We start from the raw sequence: 24,098 nt of genomic DNA, 5'->3' as shown, positions 1-24,098 counted from the left end.
TGGAATACTTCGCAGCCATAAAAAAAAAAACAAAATCATGAATTTTGCAGCAACCTGGATGAAACTAGAGTCTGTAATACTGACTGACCTCTCACAGAAACAAAGATCTGAGTATCACATGTTCTCACTCACATAGTGCACCTTGAACATCCGTTGTAATACTATAAGAAAAGGACTGACAATGGTGGGAAACTATGGGCGGGGGCAGGGGAAGGGAGGTGGAATTAATGGTAGTAATATCTGTCTGGGGACGGGGAAACACCCCTTATCAACAAGGGTGCCTGAACGATGCATATTTGTATACCTAACCCTTAACTGTGCCCCACAATATCAAAATAAAAAATATATTAAAAAAAAAAATTTCAACGTGAGTATTGGAGGAGCATTTAAGCCATAGCATATGGCTGACTTGAGAGGGATTTAACACGAAGAAGTGGATGCTTTTATATTGTGTTAGGAAGGATTAGAGGAGCAAGCTCTCCAGGGGGGCTGTTCCCCAGGAATGTTTGCAGAACAGAGCCAAGGAACTGACCACCCAGAAAGAGCTGCTTTCTCCCATGACCAGAAAAACAAGAAAACTAGAAGCTGCTACCGCCCTACTGCACATCAGTTGGCTCTTGGTACCCGTAAAGCTAAGCAGTTGCACACTGAAACACTAATGCGGAAACCCTCAGGTGTTTCCATCACTATGTTGGCAAAAGAAACTAGCCAAGCATCAACACATTAGCCCCATTCATTTCTAAGTTCCAAATCACGTGCAAATGTATTTCTTTACAGAATCTAAGTATCAACCAGAACTATAGTTGCAAGAGTTTAGGAACAACAGAAAAGTATCTAACTCCTGCAATGTGTGCTAGAAGGTAGGATGCTTCCATATCATAATAGACATCACATTTCTACAAATGATTTTTTTTTTCCGGAAACATTAGTGGTGTACTCTTAGTCCTCAAAAGCCTAAAAATTTCTTTTACCTTTCTGTATGAATTATAGCTTTCCTAAGTCTTGAATAACAGCATTATGATTTTCTGCAGAAGGCTTTAAAAAAGCCTTCATTGTTTCCTACTATTCAGTATTTTGGATGAAAAATGAAGCCAGTCTGATTTACTTTTCTTCTCTGAACATTTAGAGATTTTTATATTTAAAATTCCAGGAAACACATGTATGTGTCCCTTTTTTATTAATCATGCTCTTTGACATGTAATGAATTCTTTTATGTTGAAGTAAATGACTTTTACTGAGATACAATATTATCTCAAGTCTTGTTGAGAATACAAGTTATTTGAATGTGCCCCTTTTTTTCCTGCACTAATTCCTCATCAATGAAGTCCATTTCCTGTGACTAGTTAGCTTGCTCCTTTCATTTAAGCTGTTAATTTTCCTCATATATGAGGAGGACCAAAAACAACCCAAAATTTATTAATAAAAAGTTGTGTGTGTGTTCTTACATGTTTAAACTTCGATCACTTTCAAAGCACTCTCCATTTGATGTAATGAGCCTATTGAGATGCTTTTTTCACTGCTCAAAAGAGTTTTGAACTTGTCAATTTTCATGCCAGTGTTTCTGCCAATTTTTTGTTTCATGTCTTCCACATTGGCAAGATGTTTCCCTTTGAGGACTCTTTTCTTCAGAGGAAACAAAAAAAGTCACTCGGGGACAAGATCAGGTGAATAGAGAGGGTGGGGCATGGGCATCTTGCCGTTTTTTGGTCAAAAACTGTTGAATACTCAGCATGGTTTGGGCAGGTGTGCTCATAATCGCTCATCAAGAAATGGGTGAATGCATTGAAAGAATCTCAAAAGAAAAAAAGTCATTGAAGTTGAACACAGTCTCTCACAACAACACTAGGTAGTACACTGATGCTGATGGGTTCCTGGAACACTTACCAAGTGGGGGATGCCTATACTATAAAGGGTCTGCCATCATTCTGTTTTTTGAGGGAAGTCCCACTCAGGGGTTTTAGTCGCTTAGCATTGTTCTTTTTTTTTGTTTTTGTTTTTTAAGTCAGAATCTCACTCTGGAGTGTAGTGGCACATTCACAGCCACTGCAGCCTCGACAGTTGGGTTCAGGTGATCCTTCTGCCTCAGCCTTCCAAGTAACTGGAACTACAGGTGTGTGCCACCATGCCACCCCATCTAATTTTTTGATTTATTGTAGAGACGAGGTCTCACCATGTTGCCAAGGCTGGTCTCGAACCTGTGGGCTCAGGCAATCCTCTCGCCTCTGCCTCCCAAAGTGCTAGGGTTTCAGGCATGAGCCACCACACCCAGTAGCATTGTTGATAAAGGGCTGATAGGGTATTGGTGAAGAACCAGATTACCTTAGGCTCGTTTTGAATACAGAGTAATAATTTTACCCTCCTCAAAAGATGGTTGTAGTCCCTGAAATAAGAGCTCATCTTCACTATTATTAATACTTCTACCACAAGGGAGGTCTGCTTTAGAACGTCTGTAATGCTGTTCTAGCTGACTCTTCCCTGGTCCCAGTGGACAGTGGATTGAATGGCTAAAGTTGCCAGTGCCCTTGAGCAATGTTTTTAACTACAAGCACTTGAAAGTTTTAAAGCAATTTGACATTTTTACTATATAAATTGGAACTCTTTCTATTTTCTAGTGGTACAGTTGTTGGACAGAGGTCTGCATTCTACTTTGGTTTAGCCACTTCAGGTTAGGAATTGGGAGTAAGAGAGACTCTAGGTTTGAGGTAGTCGTCTTAATGCTAGAATCTCCTGGTGTCCATTTTAGAAAAATGTTGAAGTATATAAGTATGATTGAACTCAGAAGTTGCTACTGATTTCACATTTGGTTACTTCCTCTTTGACAGTTCAATTTTATTATATGTTTATTACAGAATTTTCTTATTCCATAGTGTGAATAGTATCAAAAAGCAATTATTCAACACAACTGTCATATTTGATATGTTTAAGCGATTTTGAAAATTAGAGCAACAACTGCATTATATGTAATATAAAATAGAAACATTAAAATAATGCAGATGGACATCATAGGCACATTTTGAGTCTCATTGGTTTAACAATACACTTCAGATTTGGGCATTTGAAAATGGTTGGTGGTTATGGAAAACTTGTTGGATAGTGTATATATAAACAACTTTGATATATAAACAACTTACTTTGAAGTCTAGACAGTGTTTCACATTTTAATTATCACTGCAATAAATCAGTGGAAGATATGAGTTTTGTGATCGCCTCAGTATACAAAAGCAAAAATAAGCAACAATTTGAACTTTCTGAGTTACCAGGCAGTGGTGAATTTAATGAGTTACTTTTGTACAATTTTAATTTGTATTGAGTTAAAATTTACTGGATAATCTGAAAAATATATTGTGTATATGAATTGACAATAGAAACAGCAAATATGATATATATGGAAGTGATACTGTATTTACATTTATTGCAAAATGAGTTTATCCTGTTATTTATACCATAATAATTATAAGTAAGTCTATTCGTGAGTTAATTATAGACATGTTTTTCTCTTTTTAGGCATGAAGGAACGGATTCTCAACCAGACCTACAACATGTCATTGTTGTATTAAACAGCTTCAAAAGCAATATACTGGAAGTACAAGTATGTGGGGCAGATCTTTTATAGCCTTTGTTCTTAATATTATGAATTATTATATGTTTTTAACTGATTAATTTTATTTTGCAACTAATTTTATAGTGTTTTGTTTTGTTTTGTTTTGTTTTTGAGTTGGAGTCTCACTGTCGCCCAGACTAGAGTGCAGTGGCCACTCCCGGCCACCGCATCCTCGACCTGCTGGGCCCCGGCGATCCTTCTGCCTCAGCCTTCCAAGTAGCTGGAACTATAGGCACGTGCTACCACGCCCGGCTAATTTTTTTATTTATTGTAGAGATGAGGTCTCGCCTGCCCAGGCGGGTCTCGAACCCGTGGGCTCAGGTAATCCACTCACCTCAGCCTCCCAAAGGTGTGGGATTATAGGCTGAGCCACTGAGCCTGGCTAATTTTATAGTTTTACTACCTAGAATGTTGTATTTGAATTCTGGCAGTAAAAGAAGGAAGAGGATTAATAAGCTTATGAAGAGAAAGCAGAAGGACAGAAGGAACTTTTTTTTAGTTTATGAAATATCAACTATATCATATTTATTTCCAGATAATATTACAGATTTGACTCTAGAGATGAGACCAAGAACACCAGTTGAAAAGTTAGTCCTAAAAAGAAAGTAATGTTTCTTTCCCCAAAGAGGGAGAGAAGTTGAGTCATTAATGATGGCAGATGTCATTCTTTTGGGCAAACCCTCCTGCTTAAAACTAGTAAATATGTTGTATAAAATGTTCTCTGAAAATCTTAAAAAGCAACTACGAGCTTACCATAACGAAGTAATAAAAATAATAAGGAAACAGAAGCCAGAATTAAAGGGAAAATAAGAGCCTAGTGAAGTAAACAAGCACAGAACGTTCTCTTGGCCCAGGAAAATTGCTGTTGCCCTGGAAACAATTTGTCTATTCTGGCACACTTGAGCTATTATTTTGATTTAATTTGCTGGGTTACGGGCACAGAAATTAAAACTCAGGGCCCACATAATGTGGATAATCTATTAGAAGATGCCCTCTACAGTAAGCTGACTGTATCTTCAGGGTAAAAATGAAACAGTAAATTATCTCTTAGTCTTCTAGTCCAAATTTATGTCACTCACAAGTATACCAGGGAAAAATAAACCTTGAATTGGTACTAAAGTAGCTCCAGATTCATAGGTATTTAGAAGAAGTATCCATAAATTTCTGGAATAAGATTGTAGTTGCCTAAGTTGCAAATCACATTTTTCAAGTACAGAGGCCAGTACATGGTCAAAGATAACCAAATACACAAAGAAAACCAGCGGAAACAACTGAAAAGACACACTTTGTATATTAGAATTGTTGGCACAGACTCTAAAACAACTGTGCTTATTCTGACTATCTAAATGACAGACTTGAAAATAATTTCAGGTGGACAGGTGTGGTAGCTCACACCTATAATCCCGGTATTTGGGGAGGCCAAGGTGGGAGGATTGCTTGAAACTAGGAATTCAACACCAACCTGGGCAATATAGTGAGACCCTATCTCTATGTAAACAAAAAATTAAATTAAAATCTTTATTTTAAGAAAGAAGATCCTGCATGCAATTTACTTATGTAGTAAATCCTCACATGTACCCCACAACTCTAAAATAAGAAAATATTACAGTGTCTCACACCTGTAATCCCAGCCCTTTGGCATGCTGAGGCAGGAGAATTGCTTGAGCCCTGGAGTTCAAGACCAGCCAGGGCAACATAGCAGGACCTCATTTCTACAAATTAATTAATTAATTAATTAAAAAATTTGACTGGGTGTAATGATGCATGCCTGTAGTCCCAGATACTTGGGAGGCTGAGACGGGTGAATCACTGGAGTTCCTGAGGTCGATGCTGCAGTGAACCAGGATCATGCCACTGCATTCCAGCATGGGTGACAGAATGAGACCCTGTCTCAAAAAAAATAAAAATAAAAAAATTAATTCAGTGGATGACTTTTACTTGCCTTCAGAGAGAATTATCGAGCTGTATGGTAGGCTAGGAAAAGTATTCCAAAACAACAGAGACAGGAAAAAAAGGTAAATATAGCAGAGAACATAAGAGACATAGAGAATAGTGTTAAAACGAGTAAGATAGCCCGGCTCGGTGGCTCAGCCTGTAATCCTGCACCTTTGGGAGGCTGAGGTGAGTGGATTGCCTGAGCCCGTGGGTTCAAGACCTGCCTGGGCAGGCGCGACCTCATCTCTGCAATAAATCAAAATCAGCCGGGCGTGGTAGCACGCTCCTGTAGTTCCAGCTACTTGGAAGGCTGAGGCAGAAGGATCGCCAGAGCCCAGCAGGTCGAGGCTGTGGTGGCCGGGAGCGGCCACTGCACTCCAGTCTGGGCGACAGAGTGAGGCTTCAACTCAAAAAAAAAAAAAGAGTAAGATATTAGAAGAGGAGTTAAAGTTGACTCTGCTAGCCACTAGCTGTGTGGCCTTGGCAGATTACGTAACCTCTTTCTGTCTTATTTTCCTCGTCTGTTAAATGAGGTTAACAATAGAACCTACCTTGTAGGACTATTATGGGGATAGATAAAGCAATGTATGAGTATTTGCTGAACAATTAAAAGTAAATGGAGTTCTAGACATGATGAAAGAAAGAATATTTGAATTGATGAAAAATACCAATTACAAATAGTCTATGGCCTAACCATATCTACATCTTTGCTAATAGCACAGTTTTCTCTCCTAACCATCCATCTCTCAGAATTACAGCAAAAAAAAAAAAAAAAAAAAAAACAGGAAAAAGGGAGAAGCAAAGAACATAAAGGATCAGCCCGTGAACTCCAGTAGCCAACTAAAAGGAATTCCAGAAAAAAAGAAGAGAGAAAATGGAGGAGGGAAGGTGTTCTATAGCTAAAGAGAGAGAAGAATCTATATGTTAAAAAAGCCCACAAATTACCAAGTAGGATGAGTGAAAATGGCCTACAGAAGCTCCTATTAACAAATAAGGAGAAAAGTCAGGTCATTGCAATAGAATTGACACAGTAGCATCAAGCTGTTAAATTTCAAAATATGCAGATGTTAAAAGACAGCAAAACAAAGCCTTTGAGGCTTATTACACATGTTTCTGAGGAAAATTATTTTGAATTTTTTTTCTGAGTATTCTGAGGAAAATTATTTTGAACCTAAGATTCTGTGTCGAACCCAATTTTCAAACAAATGTAAAGGCAAAAATAGCTAAGTTGTGAAGTGTGAACATTTAGAAAAACTATTTTTCATACCCCTTCTTGAAGATGTTTGCCAGCACAATGAGAATAAAGACCGAGCAAGAAGATGGGTAGTTCAAGAAATTGTTAAACTAATTTGTAAACCAATGAAAAGAAATTAGGTAACATGTGTAATAAGCTGGAAAATATTAGATCTGTGGTAAAGAAGACGTAACTTCTTCTGTGTATCTCCTCCACAAGAAAAAAGACAATCAAATTCCAAGAACAGACATTTCTCTATTGGTGAAATGTAGGAAATAAAAATTCATTTGAACTGGCAAGAATCTCCTATGAATGACAGTGGTCATATCACTGCAACTGTACAGAGGAAATACAATTTTAGTAGCCTTTCAGACTCCTCAGTGCTTAGTATTTACACTGTCATAATAAGTACTATTAACTGATTTTCAAGTTTTAGGGTCATCATAGCAAAATGCAAAAGATACAAATTTATTTACAGAACTAAATGTAAATATTACCTATATTTACAAATGCTGAAGTAAAGGTTTAAGTATTATAAGATGGGAGGTGGAGGAAAACAGTAGAGATATTAGTATCCTTATAAACAGAGTATACAAGAAAAACTGTTGCGATAGTCAGAATAAATTTTATTTAAAGTTACAGAAATACCCTAGAGAAGAACTGAGAATAAAGATATTACTTCCAAAACTTCCAGACAAAGAGGAGAAAGGAAGACTGATACTCATCTGTCATCACAAAGTGTGAATAATGTCTAAACTCTGTGAATCCAGAGATAGTAATAGATAATTTCTAAAGTTGGTAAATCAGTAAACACAAGTGAAAGTACGTTATTTAACAATATGGAGTTAACCACCAAAAAAACTAAACAAAGAGGTTTAATTGATGGTTAAAGATCAGATTGTGTCTAAAATACTGTTGTGCTAAGATACTTTAGACAGCAACTATCTATCTTAGATTTCCAAGGGGAGTCTTGCCCATCGTGTCTTAGTTGCTAATCATGCGGCATAATATTTATTTAAAGCTGCAGAATTCTAAAATTTTACTTTACCATGCCTATGTAGGTGCACAAAAAACCAGACAAAATTAAGGAAGATATCCTTTCCGATAAAGATGAAAGAAAAGGGATATGGGATTCCATTAAAAGGTAATTACTAATGAATATTTCAGCATAACCAGTTTGATCCAGGAGTCTAATATGTGGAAACCCTGTAGATGGTGAAATTCAAATAAAGCACAGATTCTGGAATCTAAGAGGAATAAGATAGATACATAATGTTGCTACTGCATACAAGATAGACATCAAGAGGCAAAACAACTGAAAATAAAGCACTGTGCAAACCAGAGGAGAAAAAGATACATTCCTTTAGGAAGAACCCCAGGATACACTCCTTGGATAAGTGTGTGGCTAAGATGTGTTTTAAAGGACAGACAGGATTTCAAAAGTTGGAGATAGAGTGAAGGAACCTGGTTCCATGAAGGCAAAAGATTGGGTGTGTTCCTCAAAGAACAGGAAGTAACTCGGCTTATCTACAACATTAAATATATTAGGGAATCTATAAGTTATATTGGGACCTATATTAGTTACACTGTTAGTCAAAAAAGGAATATATTGGCTCACATATCTAAAGAATCCAGGAGTAGACCTGGCATTGGGCATTTGGGTGATGTTTAGAAACTTTCTCCATCTCTTGGTCCTGCTATTTGTGTGCCTCCTTCATTTTCAGACAGGCTTTTATAAGTAAAAGTTTACTGTCTCCAGTGGGAAGAAGTGACCTCTTGCCAAAAAAGTACCAGCAAAAGTTGCAAGGCTGACTCATTGGTTTAACTGTAGCTATATTCCCCAACTGAACTAATCACTGTGATTCTGATTGACCAAGCTGGGGTTTTATGCCTACTTCTAGAGCTGTTGGGAAGGCCTGTTCCTCTTAAAGCTCTGAGATGAAGTGGAAGGAAGAATGGTTTCCCCCCAAATACTAGGTTGTCATTACTAGAAGAGAAAGGAATGTTAGGCAAGCAAAAACAAAAGCTGCCTGCTATAGATCCACATTGTAGATAATGTTGAAAGTCCATATTAGAGATTTGAACTCAATTTGAATTATGATGGCAGACCATTGGTCATTTTGACCAAAGATAAAACATAGAAACATTAGTCCAAGCTGGGCTCGGTGGCTCAGCCTGTAATCCCACGCCTTTGGGAGGCTGAAGTGAGTGAATTGCCTGAACCCGCAGGTTCGAGACCCACCTGGGCAACTTGGCGAGACCTCATCTCTACAGTAAATAAAAAATTAGCCGGGTGTGGTAGTGTGCGCCTGTAGTTCCAGCTACTTGGAAGGCTGAGGCCGAAGGATCGCCGGAGCCCAGCAGGTCAAGGCTGCGGTGGCTGGGAGCGGCCACTGCACTCCAGTCTGGGCAACAGAGTGAGACTCCAACTCAAAAAAAAAAAAAAAAATTAGTCCAAATAGATTCAACAGCCTAAACATATTTTGTTATTCCAGTCAGAAGCACTTTCATCATTTTGAGTTTTGCTCAACTTAGGCCCCTTTTTCTATATTTGACTCCTTGATTGGTAAGAAGAATCGTGGTTACTGTGGCAGTATTTGAATGTGCATTGAACCTACTGCATTGATAAAGGATCAACCCCACTCATTTTATGATGAATTAGAAGGTAGGTTTGTTTGACAGGGAGTAATGAAGCAGAATCTGGGTGATTTTAAGAGCTTTCATTAAAACCAGAGAATAGAGACAAGAACGAATAAAGAAACTGTGGTATAGCCACAAGCTACACAAAGGACACCAAAAACAAAATAGTGCTTTGTTAGAAAGAGAGATGGTAGGTTTGGGGGGATGTTAGCTGCTCTAAATACATACTGTTGTGTATCTTATAATACTTTCACTTTTTAAATCTTAATTTTAGTCCTAATTTAGAGTGATTTTTTTTTCTTGTCACTTGGCTTTTCTTATTTAGGGGATTACAATAAAAGATGTGAAAAATACTTATGTTGTAACAGTGTATATTTGGCAAAATACCTTCCACAAAGATTGTAGGTTATTTGGTTTACCAAATTTTAGTCATTCTCAGTATTTGTTTATATAAAAATGAGATTTTTAATTAAATAAAGTTTTTAAAATAGGAAGAATAAGAAGAGAAAACTGTATATTATGAATGCCACAAATAAAAGATTCAGTTTTTTTTTTGAGTTGGAGTCTCACTCTGTCGCCCAGACTGGAGTGCAGTGGCTGCTCCTGGCCACTGCAGCCTCGACCTGCTGAGCTCCGGCGATCCTTCCGCCTCAGCCTTCCAAGTAGCCGGAATTACAGGCATGCGCTACCACACCCGGCTGATTTTTTGATTTATTGTAGAGATGAGGTCTCGCTGCCCAGGCGGGTCTCGAACCTGCAGGCTCAGGCAATCCATTCACCTCAGCCTCCCAAAGGTGCGGGATTACAGGCAGAGCCACCGAGCCCGACTAGTTATTTTTATATATGAGGAGAGCCTATACTAAAATGTAATGGGCCTGATCTGGATCCAAAAGGTAATGAAAATGATAGCCAGGTCCAGATCAAGCTGCCGTGTTGTAAGCCAGTGGTTGGACATGGCTCCCTGGTGCTGGGTTTGCTCCTTGTGGAGGTCACCTAGAGTACAAGATCATAGTCCACATGGATTGGATAATACACTTAGTCAGAGGAACTCTAAATTGTAGGCAGTTTTTAAAGTATTTTTGCCTGGGGGAGCTCCATCAGCAGCACTCCCACACCTACCCTATTGCCACATTGATTACTACTGTGCCATAATTACACACATCTACATTCTGTTTCTGCATTACTAGCCTATTGAAAGTTTCGATGCACTACATACGGCCATAGCAGGCTATAATTCATTCTTTGTTTTCCAAACAACTTTTGGCAACTCACAAAGATTCAAGGGTATTACCTCATTAACCTAGGAATAATATAATTATATTCCATGTTATAATTTTTTAAACTTTGAATGATATTGTCACATTTTAATTCATAATTTCTACACAAAAGCTTATTTACCGTTTAATAGTCATTCATTTTGAAAGGTGTTTCTATTTTTATTGTTTATCAAATTTAATATTTTATCAAAGCATATAAAGGGTGCAGGTGTATATTAAGGAACTGTCAATTACTATTTTATTCCAAGTTTCACACTGAGGTTGCATGAAGAAGACAAAAAGGAAAAAGATGTCCTAAACATTTTTTCAGTTGCTTCTGGCCTTTTATACGAACGATTTTTAAGGTAGGTATATTTTTTAATTTAATATGTTGAAAGAATAATAATACATTACATGGTTCAAAGTTCAAAAAAGAATAAAAGAATGTACAGTGAAAAAAAACTGCCACCTCTCTTTCCTTGATAACTTAGTTCCTCTCTTCACACAGGAAGCCAATAGTATTATTTGTATAGCCTGTCAAAGATACATATCTATATGTCTTTGATACACACGCACACACACACACATAATGTACAAATATATATTTTTCTGTTTTTAAATTCCTTTTTTTACCTAAATAGTAACAAAGAATATACTGCTCTATCCTGAGTAGCTGGGACTACAAACATGTGCCACTACACCTGGCTTTTTTTTTTTTTTTTTGTAGAGATGAGGGTTTGCTCTGTTGCCTAGGCTGGTCTTGAACTCCTGGCTTTAGGTGATCCTTCCATCTCGGCCTTCCAAAGTGCTGGGATTACAGGTGTGAGCCACCATAGCCAATTACGTACTGGTTTTTCTTTTAGCCTAGAATATAGACAGGTTGTGTAAATGATAGATAAGTAAAAATATACATAGTATGTAAATTGTTCTTTAAAATCATACTTTGTTTTATAAAAAGGAGAAGGATGAGAGGAGAAAAGCATATTTACAAAGTTCAAAGGGCTATTTTTTAACAGTTTCTATAGAAGGATCACAGAAAATGCCCCCAAAATGCTTAAATTACAGCACTGATATTTTTAAATGGAACTTTAGATACATTTGTATCTTTTAAAAGATATTTTAAGTAGTAGTATCTTTTAAAAGTAATGTAAAGTTACTTTTAATAAGTTAATGTTAGCTTACATTGAGTTTAATGTTCTTTTATGCAGGATTATGATGCTTTCTGTTTTACGTAACACCAAAACACCAGTGAAATTCTGGTTTCTAAAAAATTATCTCTCACCAACATTTAAAGTAAGTACATAACTCTTTTTATAGGGCATTTAATGTTTGAATGGTCAATTCTTTGTGTTATTATAAGTTTATGACATTTCTTTTTTCAGAATTTGCCTTTTGAAATGCATATTTTCTCAATTTAGTATTTTTAATAAATTTTAAAACTTTTGGTATTCGGTATTTTTTATCTAGCTTAAGAAAAATTGTGTGCAGTTTTTACTTAAAGACGTATTTAAAGGAAAAAGATAATAGTATATTTTTATGTAAAATCAAAATCAGAATATTTAGTAGTTTTTCATGATAATGAATAAAAAACTATGACAGTGTAAATATATGTAGATTTCCAGTTAAAAGAACCAAATTCCATTATATTTTACAAAGATAGGCAGTAACAGTAGTACTATCAAGAAAATGCAAAATCTGTACTATAGACAACAGTTTTCTAGTACTGAGCACAAAAAAGCTCTTCAGTCTGTGTGTAGTGCATTGCTTGCTGTGATCAGATATCTGGGCACCAGTGTCTAAGACACTTTATGTTTAGAAGTGTTCAGGTGGCCAGCATCTGTTACACTGTACTCAGCCCTACATTCCTGCTACAAAGTGTACTTACTCTGTTTCTTCCTGTTCTCACTGCAATAAGATTCATTAAATTTATGGTGTCAATGAACAGCATTTCAAAGGAGTTCTTTTTTTTCCCCTAGACCAAAAGCAGTGCAAAAAACAGAAATAAAAGTAGCCAGTTATGCTTTTATTCCTTAATATTTCCAGGCACATTGCCAAGTAATTTACCAACATTACTTAATTATGTTTCCTAACAATCCCATGTGGTAAGAAAACCAAGACTCAGAAATTGCATGACTGACCTGCACGGTTGAGCAGTGCCTAAGGCTGCTGTTAGGTTCAATTGTTTACTAGAAAGACCCGCAGAACTTGAAAAGTAGTCATACTCACAGTAACAGTCTATTACACCCGAAGAATGCCAGTAAAACCAGCAAAAGGAAGAGGCACATAGGGTGAGGTTCAAGGGAGATCTGATGCAAAGGCACCAGCTGCCCTCTCCCTCTGTTGTCATGCGGATAGCACTTATTTCTTCCAGCAACTGTGTGTGACCGTCCTCAGGGAGTATTGCCAACCAAGGAAGCTCACTCAAGTGTTGGTTCAGAGTTTGTATTGGGGATCAGGTGTGTAGACCTTAGCCTCTGGCCCCTCTAGAGGGTGAGCAGGCACCTTATGGCCCCAAATCCTCATTATAAATCCCAAAGGGCCACACCTTTCTTTGAACAAGATTCATCCTTTATAACACAGAAGGTCGATAAAACAACTAATCAGGAACATAGCTGAGGCTTGAACCCAAGCATTCCAATCTCAAAGCCCAGGTGCTTAACCCTTATATAATAGCCATTTGTCCCATGCCACCAATAGTGCCTCCTCCTCCTGTGTTCGTTGACAGTGGAAAAAAACCTGAAAAGTAACCCATAACTATAGATAAGAAAGTATATTATTTTGTTTCTAAAATTCTAGCATGTTATCCTGCTAGCCAAAGCTTGCATAAGTGAGTCTTTAACCCAATCTAAGCTGAGATAATACAGCCTAAAGATTCTCTTAGCAGGAAAGGATATTATTCACCAGAAAAGTAGTGCTATGTCTGGATAAAAAAGTCTTGTTGGCCCGGCTCGGTGGGAGGCCAAGGCAACTGGATTGCCTGAGCCCTCAAGTTCAAGGCCAGCCTAGGCAACTTGGTAAAACCTTATCTCTACAGTAAATAAAAAATTATCTGGGCCTAGTAAGGTGTGCCTGTAGTTCCAGCTGAGGTGGAAGGATCACCGGGAAAAAAAAAAAGGTCTTGTTCCACTACATGGGCCAAAAGTCATAACACATCTAAAGTAGTATTTTCCCTCTTTTTTGCAATTTGTTTCTTTCCTTCAAAGTTCTTTGAAAACTTTTTAGTAAAATATAACATATGCACTGAAAGGAATGCAGGTTATAAAGTGTAGCTTGGATGAATTTTTACAAACTTTAAACACCCGTGTAACCCCAGCAGCCAGATAGAGAAGTTGCTAGCACTCTAGATCTGTACCCTCCAACCTTGAAAAGATACCTCCTCTCTTCCTTCAAATATTTGCTAAAATCACACTTACTTAGGAATTATCCTTTTCTGACCACAGTATGCAAACTATAGTCTCCTCTTCTTGTTCCTTTCCCATTTTATCTTTCTTCATATCATTATTTTGTATAGATAACTTAAAAATTTCTTTATTTTCTGCCTACCACCTCTAAAATATAAGCCTCATGAAGCCATAATTTGTATTTATTTTGTTCACTGATATATCCCTAGGTCCTACAATAATGCCTAGCACATAGTTTATGTTCAGTGAATATTTTTCATGCATTTGATGAATAAAGAAAAAAATTTTGTAATTTTTTCTACTGTTTTGTTTTATTTTAAACCAAAACCATGAGGCCAGCAGATGTTCTTGTCATAATTTCAACATTCCAAATCACAAATAAAATTAAGGCTTACATTTTAAAAACGTATTTTAAGTCTACTTTGTTCTTGCAAAAACAGATAAAAAAATTAAACCAAGCATATAACCAGCAACTAGTTACAAATAAAAACTGACGGCGGCAAAGCAAAATCCTGTATTTGCTAACCCTGTTTCCCTACTCCTTTACTGTCTTTCTTCCCAATTTTTGGGCTCTTGGACCCAACTTAGCCAACAGTATATTTCCTTAACTGCTTCTGGTTTAAACAGAGAATAAGCTGCTTCTAATTCTATAAGACACTGAGTCACAATAACTACCTTGTGTTTTTAATCCTTGAATTAAATAGTCATTTATCTCTAAAAGGAAATGCCTGCATCAATTTACAGCTGATTTTGTTTTTTGTACTCCCTCTTCAGCTTTGCATCTCTGATCATAAGCTGGTTGATACATAGTTGTTGAAACACAGGTGTTTTTTTTTTTTTTAGCATATGAAATCAGTATGTTCTATTTATTTATTTTTATTCTAAAGATGTGGGGTACAATTCAGGGTTAGGTATACAAATGATGATTATGCAGGTACTCATGTTGATGAGGCGTGCTCCTCCCTCCCCTAGCAGTTTCCCACTACTGCCAATCCCTTTCTTATGGTATTATAATTGTTCAAGGTCCGCTTATGAGTGAAAACATATGGTACTCTGTCCTTTGTTTCTGTGATAGATCACTGAGTATGATCAACTCTAAATCCATCCAAGTTGCTGCGAAGTCCATATGTTTGTCTTTCTTTATGACTGCATAATATTCCATTGTGTATATTTACCACATTTTAAAAATCCAGGCCAGCTTCAGTGGGCAGCATGGTTGGTTCCATGTTTTTGCTATTGTTAATAGAGTTGCAACAAACATGCGTGTGCTGCTATCTTTTTTGTAGAATGATTTGCGTTCTTCTAGGTATATTCCCAACAGGGGAATTGCTGGATCATATGGAAGGGATCCAGAGACTTTTTTTTTCTAGAGTCAAGTTTTCTCAAGTCAAGCATTAGTAATAAAATTATGGGAACATGTATCTTTGTTAATAAGCTTGCTAGTTAGTATACTACACTTATTTAAATGACATTAAATAATGCAGGTTTATTTGTACTTGTGTTTTTATGTTGGTCAGCATTTTCATATTTCTCCTTAATAGGTATGTTTTAGAAGTAGTATTTAGACATTTCATCAGTCAGTGTATAACAATTTATAGTAAACTCTCTTTTTAAATGTTAATTTTTTTCCTAAAACAAAACTGCTTTTTCTTCCCTGAATGTATTATTTGATTCTGTATGTGTGTATATATGTTTTTAGGAAGTAATTCCTCACATGGCTAAGGAATATGGATTCCAATATGAACTAGTTCAATATAAATGGCCCCATTGGCTTCATCAACAGACTGAAAAACAAAGGATTATTTGGGGTTACAAAATTCTTTTTCTTGATGTCCTTTTTCCATTAGCAGTGGACAAAATCATTTTTGTTGATGCTGACCAGGTAATAAGACTCACTGTTGTTTTTCATGGTATTCAAACACTTTTACACTTCTGTCTTAATATAAGGAATTAATTTACATTGCTTGTGTAGATTATCTTTATTGATGTGCTACATATGACATGATAGTGATATATGAGCAAAGTACCTTTAAAAAAAAAACAAAAAAACTGTCAGAATACCAGGGGAAAATTGAAGGTATTTTAAGAACTATCATTTATTATTTAGGATGTGGAAGTTTAATCTCTGAAGTAGAAGTTTTTAAGTTTGGGAATTAAGAGTAAAACTAATACTTATGTTAGTCATAATAAGATCAGTAACATAGGTTGCCATGAATATGACCTGATTTGTTTAAAATTAACTGTTCTTGCTGAAAAAGTTAGCAGTTACATATAGTTCTTACCATTCCACCTTCAATGATGGTCTTTAGCATTCAGCCAATAGCCAAATTCTCATTACTCTAACACTTAAGAAAAAACATGTTCAAAATATATATGTCCAAAAAGTATTCCTTTTTCTTTTCCTGCCTTGCATTGCCTTTGTAATCATTGGTGGAAGCCATGTGTGGTGGCTCACACCTGCAGTCCCAGCATTTTGGGAGGCTGAGGCGAGAAGATTGCCTGAGTTCAGGGGTTCAAGACCAACCTGGGCATCTTTACAAGACCTCGTCTCTACAATAAATCAAAAAAATTAGCCAGGTATAGTGGTTCCATTTACTTAGAAGGCTTAGGTGGAAGGATTGCCTTAGCCCAGCAGATCGAGGCTGCTGTGGCCGTAAGCAGCATGCCACTGCACTCCAGCCTAGACGACAGATTGAGACTCCAACTCAAAAAATAAATAAATGTACATAATTTCCTTTTTTAAAAAATAATCATTGGTGGAAAAAACTCTTTGAAGAATATCTACGAACAGTAATATGTAAATAAAAATGTATTTTAAATTAAATGCATGAGTTGAAATTTATATATACAGGACAAAAAATATCATGTCCCATATTAGAATTTGCTTACATTCTAAATGCTATTTCTGTTTTTTATTATTTCCAATTTGATAACTATGAACCATTATGATAAAAACTAAGAAAATAGGCCGATATAGATGATGAAGTAAGCATTTCCAAACATACTGTCTCATATAATTTCTTCTACCTTACCCCATCATGTATACACTATTGAATCTGTAAAAAATAAAGCATAATACTAATTTATTAAAGTTATTTAGAATAGTGTTTCTTTATAAATTAAAATTATTTAGAATAAAGAGGTGTTTCTTTATGATTTAAACTAATATTTGCCAATATACAATAATGGAGATTTGTCATAAAATTTATTAATTCAGGCCAAGCATGGTGGTTTACATCTGTAATCCTAGCACTTTGGGAGGCAGAAGTGAAAGAATTGTCTGAGCCCAGGAGTTCAAGACCAGCCTGGGCAACATGGCGAGACCTTGTCTCTACAAAAAAATTTTTTTAATTAGCTGAGTGTATTAACTGGGCATGGTAGCTCACGCCAAGTAGTTCCAGCTGCTTGGAAGGCTGAGGCAGAAGGATCGCCTGAGCCCAATAGGTCAAGGCTGCGGTGGCCAGGAGTGTGCCACTGCACTGCAGTCTGGGTGACAGAGTGAGACTCCAACTCAAAAAAAAAAAAAAAATTAGCTGAGCCTGGTGGCACACACCTGTAGTCCAGCTACTTGGAAGGCTGAGGCAGAAGGATTAGTTGAGCCCAGCAGGTCAAGGCTACAGTAGCATTAATGCTTCCACTGCACTCCAGTTTGAGCCACAGAGTACATTAAAAAAAATTATTCATATTTGAGAAACTAAGGGCTGTGCACTTGTGTAATATCCAACCCCTTTTCCAAATATATGTTGTATAAAATATGTTGCTTAGAAATGATGTAACAAAATAGTCTTACTGATGAGTAAGACCACTTTCGATACACACTTGAATACAAATTTTAGCTTTATTTTAATCTCTAAGGGCAAGAGGGAAAAAATTAAAATTTAGTAAATTGGCTGGGTTCGGTGGCTCAGCCTGTAATTCCAGCACTTTGGGAGGCCGAGGCGAATGGATTGCTTGCGACTGTAGGTTTGAGACCAGCCTGGGCACCTTGGCAAGATGTCGTCTCTACAATAAATAAAAAATTAGCTGGGCATGATAGCACACACCTGTAGTTCCAGTTACTTGGAAGGCTGAAGCGGAAGGATCATCTGAGTCCAGCAGATCGACGCTAAGGTGGCCGTGAGTGTGCCACAGCACTCCAGCCTGGATGACAGAGTGACTCAACTAAAAAAAAAAAAATTTAGTAAATTTTAGTAAATTCACACTACATGAAAGCACTGTGAGGAAAATGCAGCTTTCTGTATTTCTATGATCTTAGATATTAGATTCCCATAAAAAGAACTGTTATCTTACAGTCTTCATCAGAGACACTATTTTAATTATTTAGATTGTGAGACATGACCTAAAAGAACTCCGAGATTTTGATCTGGATGGAGCTCCTTATGGGTACACTCCGTTTTGTGATAGCCGCACTGATATGGATGGTTATCGTTTTTGGAAAACAGGATACTGGGCATCACATCTTTCAAGAAGAAAATACCATATCAGGTAAGAAAACTCATACTCTTACCCATTAGTAAATAAATAATGTTTTGAATGACAACATTCAGTTTTCTTAAAAACTATACAGTAAGATCAACCAGTTACCAATGTGGTTTAGTACATGCCAGTATCTCTTATAAGCCTTCATGTATATTAACTCATAAAATCTTTTTGACAACCTTTTGAGATATTGTTATTGTCTCCATTTTATAGATGTAGAAACTGCAGCATGCAATATTTATATAACTTGCCCACACTTATCCTTCTAGTATATAACTGAGCCATGAGTTAAACCTAAATTATATGACTCAGCTATATGCTCCTAACTACTCAAGAAGATTTAAACTTGTTTTGTCAAATAACAAAATAAAGACACTATCTTCAAAGCTGTTACTCTTGGTAGGGCTATGAGTTTCATGACAACTTGGAAAAACTTAGGGTGCCCCTAAAAGTATATGGGTCCTACCAAAATTATAATAAACCTCAAACTCCTTAGAAACAGTATTAAATATTGGGAGCAAATTTATGAAAGGATTAATAAGTGTTAGCTCCTAAGATATGCATAGTTAATACCATTACTGTATGCATTCACTGGGGAAAGGTAAAATTATATAAACAACATAGTCTATCAAGGAGTATTCCTTTTTGCAGTGCCTTATATGTAGTGGATCTCAAGAAGTTCAGGAGAATTGCAGCAGGTGACAGGCTCAGGGGCCAGTACCAAGTTCTCAGTCAAGATCCCAACAGTCTTTCAAACCTAGATCAGGTAAGTAAAATGTTAATAGCATAATTTTAAGTGCAAATACAGAGACTCTTCCAACTCCCTGCTCATATGCTTTAAAATCTTGTATTTTGAACTTCTTTCTCAAACTCCTGCCCTTTATGCAATTGCCTATTGACTGTCTCTACTTACACATAATTTTTCACTTTCTGCTCAACATTTTCAAAACAAAGAGTGTTTTATCCTCACTTTTCCATTCCTAAACCTCTTCTTTCTACTCTATGCCCTATCTCATTTGATTGCTTTCTTTGTCTTACTCTTCCTCCATCATCATGCTCTAGTCTCTCCTCCTTCTGACCTTTAAGATAGCTCCCTTTATCTAGTGCCCAGTACCCTAATATCACCTTATATTCTCTTTTTCCTCACAGACAAGCTCCTTTTTCTTCATTACCTGTTAATTTCCTCATTACTCTATCTGAAACATTTTAGATAATTTAAGCAGAATCAAAGACCCTGCAGCGCTTAATCCCTACTCTTTTTCCTTATTTTTATCAGAGCCTTGCATGTTTATTTATTCATATAGCAAGTATCTGCTTAATATCTACTATGTGCCAGCACTCTTGTAAGACCTTGGACATCAGAAGATAAAAATAAGGATCCTTTAGCTTCTGATACTTTTATTGTAATAGGAAAATAAAACTTTAAAATAAAAAAATGAAAGAATCTTTTGGAGAAAAATTAAAATAGGAAAACATGATAGTTCAGAATGGTATATCGGGGTTGGGATCTGCAATTACAAACTGGATTGCCATATATCCCTACGAAGGTGACAGTTGAGTGAATTTAGAATGGAAGCATAAAGTTGGCCATCCAGATGTTTGTGAGTATTCCAGGACAAGGGGGAGATCTAATACAAAGGTCCCAAGGTGGGAGTTGGCCTTACATGTTTGAGGTCTGGCAAGGAAGCCAGTATGGCTGGGACAGAGGGAAGATGGGGGAATAAAGTTCAAATGAGGGAAAAGAGGTAGCAGAGGGTCTAGATAATGCAGAAAGCTTAGACCCTTTGTTTAAATACCTAGTAAATTGGAAATTATAGGTCAAAATACTAATGAGTTATGTAAGACCACACAGGAAAGGCATGCATTTTTTTTAAATTATAGAAAATTGAGAGTACTCCAAATACGTATGCATACACATGAAAATAGTATCTTTTCCATATTGCCAAGTAGTATAAAATTGTGCTCCTCAGTAAACCCCAATAGCATGCTAGATTTAGGCCATGAATACCACATGTTTGTGTGATTCTTTTTTTTTTTCTTTTGAGTTGGAGTCTCACTCCGTCGCCCAGGCTGGAGTGCAGTGGCACGTTCATGGCCACCCCAGCATTGACCTGCTGAGCTCAGGCAATCCTTCCACCTCAGCCTTCCAAGTAGCTGGAACTGCAGGTATGCACTACTACGCCCGGCTAATTTTTTGTTTTATTTTAGAGATGGGGTCTTGCCATGTTGCCCAGGCTGGTCTCTAACCTGCCAGCTCAGGCAGTCCTCTTGCCTTGGCCTCCCAAAGTGGCCACGCCACTGTGCTCGGCCATGATTCTTAATAATTTTATCAATAAAATAATAATTTTATCAATAGTTATTTATAGGAACCCTTGATCTTACATATAAGTGAAAGTCTGTTAAGTTGCCTGACATCTGCCCATGGATAACTAAAAACTAAAGAAAGGACTCATTTTTCAAGCAGCCGAGGAACCATCTGAGGGGTTCTTGTAGTACTTCATCATATTTAGGGGATTAAAGCCTTTATTCTCATGCATTTCAACTCCCACTCCCACCAGTCCACTGAACGTTTCTCGGTAAAGTCAAAATAGCTTTTCCGGGGCTAGTGAACACTTCTTGTCTATTTTTATATCCCTACTTGCAACATGGATGCTTTCAATTTCTCCTTTCTTGACACTTTCTCCACTCTGCCTTGGCTTCCCTAATTCCAGATCTTGCTGTGGTTCTTCTTTGGCATTTGTGGCTTTCCCACAGCAGTTTATTGGTGAACTACTTTCCCTCTACTTTCCATTTAAATGTAGCTCTTTTCTAGTCTCTTCCCTTGGCTTACTTCCCATCCTGTCATTCTACTTACTGGCAATTTTACATCCATTCATGGTTTCAGTTTACATCTTTCCTTTTTTTTTTTTTTTTTTTTTGAGTCAGAGTCTCACTCTGTAGCCCAGGCTAGAGTGTGTGGCATGCTCACGGCCATCCCAGCGTTGACCTGCTGGGCTCCAACTATCCTTCCTCCTCAACCTTCCAAGTAACTGTAACTACAGGCATGCTACCACACCCGGCTAATTTTTTATTTACTGTAGAGATGAGGTCTCACCAAATTGCCTGGGCTGATCTCCAACCGGAGAGGGCTCAGGCAATCCACTCACCTCAACTTCCTAAAATGCTGGGATTACAGGCTGAGCCACTGAGCCTGGCCTTAATTTACACCTTTCTGTTAAAAGTTCCCAGATCTTATCTCTGGCTCTTAGCTTTTCCCTGAATGCCAAACTTTTATATTAAATCTACTGCTATTGCCACATTAATGCCCAAAACTTATCTCAAATTTGATAGTCAAGAGTTCAAGTTTTGTTCTTCCTTCATTATTTTCTACATCAGCAAATACGCCTTGTAATCCCACCACTTTGGGAGGCAGAGGTGAGAGGATTGCCTGAGCCCAAGGGTTTGAGACCAGCCTGGGCAACTTGTGAAACTTTTGTATATACCAGCAATGAACAAGTAGAATTTGCAATCAAAAGCACAATACCACTTAAATTGGCACCTAAAAAATACATATTTAGTATAAATCTAGTAAAATGTGTGCCTCTACATTAGGAAAACTATAAAATTCTGATGAAAGAAAAAACATCAGAACCAATGATGAGATAATCTATGTTCATGGATAGGAAATATTTTTAACAAATGTGCTGGACAACAGGATATTCACACATAAGAATGAAGTTGGGCTTCTACCTCACACCATAAGAAAGAATTAACCCAAAATGGATTAAAGACCTAAAAGTAAGAACTAAAACTATAAAAGTCTTAGAAGAGAACATAGTTATAAATATTTGTGACTTTGGATTAGGCATTAGTTTTTTAGAACAAGCATCTAAAGAAAAAGATAAATTAGCATCAAAATTAAAAACTTGCATGTTAATATGATCAAGAAAGTGAAAAGGCAACCCACGGAATGGGACAAAATACTTACAGATCATATATCTAACAAGAGACTAGTGTCCAGATATATAAAGAACTCTTGCAGCTGGGCACAGTGGCTCACACCTGTAATCCCAGCACGTTGGGAGGCAGAGGCGAGACCAGCCTGGGCAACGTGGCGAGACCTTGTCTCTACAACAAACGAAAAAAGTTAGCCAGGCATGGTGGTACACGCCTGTGGTTCTAGCTACTTGGAAGACTGAGGCAGAAGGATCATAGCCCAGCAGATCGAGGTTGCAGTGGCTGTGAGCATGCCACTGCATGCCAGCCTGGGCGACAGAGTGAGACTTTGACTCAATATATGTATGTCCAAACAAAAACTTGTACACGGATGTTTATAACAGCATTGTTATTAGTAACAATCTAGATGCCCATCAGTTGATGAATGGATAAAATGTTGTATAGCCATACAGTGATTTATTATTGAGCCTTAAGAAACACACATAGCATGGAAGGACCTTGAAAACATTATACTAAGTGAAAGAGGCCAGACATAAAACCTCATAATGTATGATTTAATTTACATTATATGTCTGGTTTAGACAAACTCATAGAGACAGAAAGATTATTAGATTTACAGGTGCTGGGGAAGGGTGTGAGGAGAATGTGTGAAATAATCAGCTGAGAAAGAGTGACAGCAGAATAGACTGATATATATAATTGTCTGACAAAATTAAGATCCCCTTAAGATCCATATGTATGAGGTTCAAATTAAAGCAGCGTGGTGTGTTTGTATGGGTGGGTGAATGTCTGTTTTGCCAACCATGTTGAAGTGCACATGATTACAGATGCAGAGATTTAGATTTAACTAGGACTATGACTTTGCCAAGAAAGTACAACTAAGAGAAGATGAAGATAACTGAGAGTATATTCAAAGGAATAACTATAAAGGAGTGAATAAGGGATGGGATAAGGGGCAGTAAAATAGTGGTAGAATCAGTTGATTGAAGGTCACAAGGAGTTGGAGGGTGCTGATGTCTACATACTCAGTGGGGTGAGCGGAAAACCAGGATATTGTCAGGAAATGTAGAACCACGAAACCGAAATTACAGAAGACTTGATGTAGGATATGACTATGGGAGTAAATGGCTGAGATAAGATGATAGATCAAGTTAAGGGAGGGATCCCAGGGAATGAAGGGTGTCAGAAGGAGCAGTTAAGACTTTTTCTTTGATTAATAGACTTCTTTTTTTAGAGCTACATTAGGTTTACAAAACAAAATTGAACAGAAAATTTCTTTATTTGGGAGCTCTTATTATGTTCTATTGAATGTTTGTCTTTTTTTTTCTTTCCCAATACCACACTATCTTGATTACTGCAGCTCTATAGTAAGACTTCAAGTCTGGAAGTGTTAACCCTCTGACTTTATTCTTCTTCAGTATTTTGTTGGCTATTCTGAATATTTTCTTTTTTTTTTTGAGTTGGAGTCTCACTCTGTCGCCCAGACTGGAGTGCAGTGGCCGCTCCCGGCCACCGCAGCCTCAACCTGCTGGGCTCCAGCGATCCTTCCGCCTCCGCCTTCCAAGTAGCTGGAACTATAGGCGCGCGCTACCACGCCCGGCTAATTTTTGATTTAT

The 24,098-nt window shown here is 37.2% G+C and overlaps 1 protein-coding gene across 1 annotated transcript in view; it reads left to right on the top strand.

Moving 5' to 3' along the window:
• Positions 1-24,098, top strand: part of LOC103263296 (UDP-glucose:glycoprotein glucosyltransferase 2-like) — a gene marked incomplete at its 5' end in the record, with an annotated part of 84,197 nt that overhangs the window by 39,323 nt on the left and 20,776 nt on the right. Inside the window, 7 exons of the mRNA XM_008060983.1 lie at positions 3,505-3,589; positions 7,832-7,914; positions 10,936-11,031; positions 11,875-11,959; positions 15,767-15,949; positions 18,392-18,552; positions 19,198-19,312. Of these exons, the coding sequence (XP_008059174.1) occupies positions 3,505-3,589; positions 7,832-7,914; positions 10,936-11,031; positions 11,875-11,959; positions 15,767-15,949; positions 18,392-18,552; positions 19,198-19,312 (808 nt within the window). The remainder of the gene's footprint in view (positions 1-3,504; positions 3,590-7,831; positions 7,915-10,935; positions 11,032-11,874; positions 11,960-15,766; positions 15,950-18,391; positions 18,553-19,197; positions 19,313-24,098) is intronic.

Source organism: Carlito syrichta, unplaced genomic scaffold (assembly GCF_000164805.1).
Source record: "Carlito syrichta isolate Samal-C Ts95f unplaced genomic scaffold, Tarsius_syrichta-2.0.1 Scaffold304793, whole genome shotgun sequence".
Taxonomy (NCBI): Eukaryota; Metazoa; Chordata; class Mammalia; order Primates; family Tarsiidae; genus Carlito; species Carlito syrichta.
This window is presented reverse-complemented; position numbering and strand designations above follow the sequence as displayed.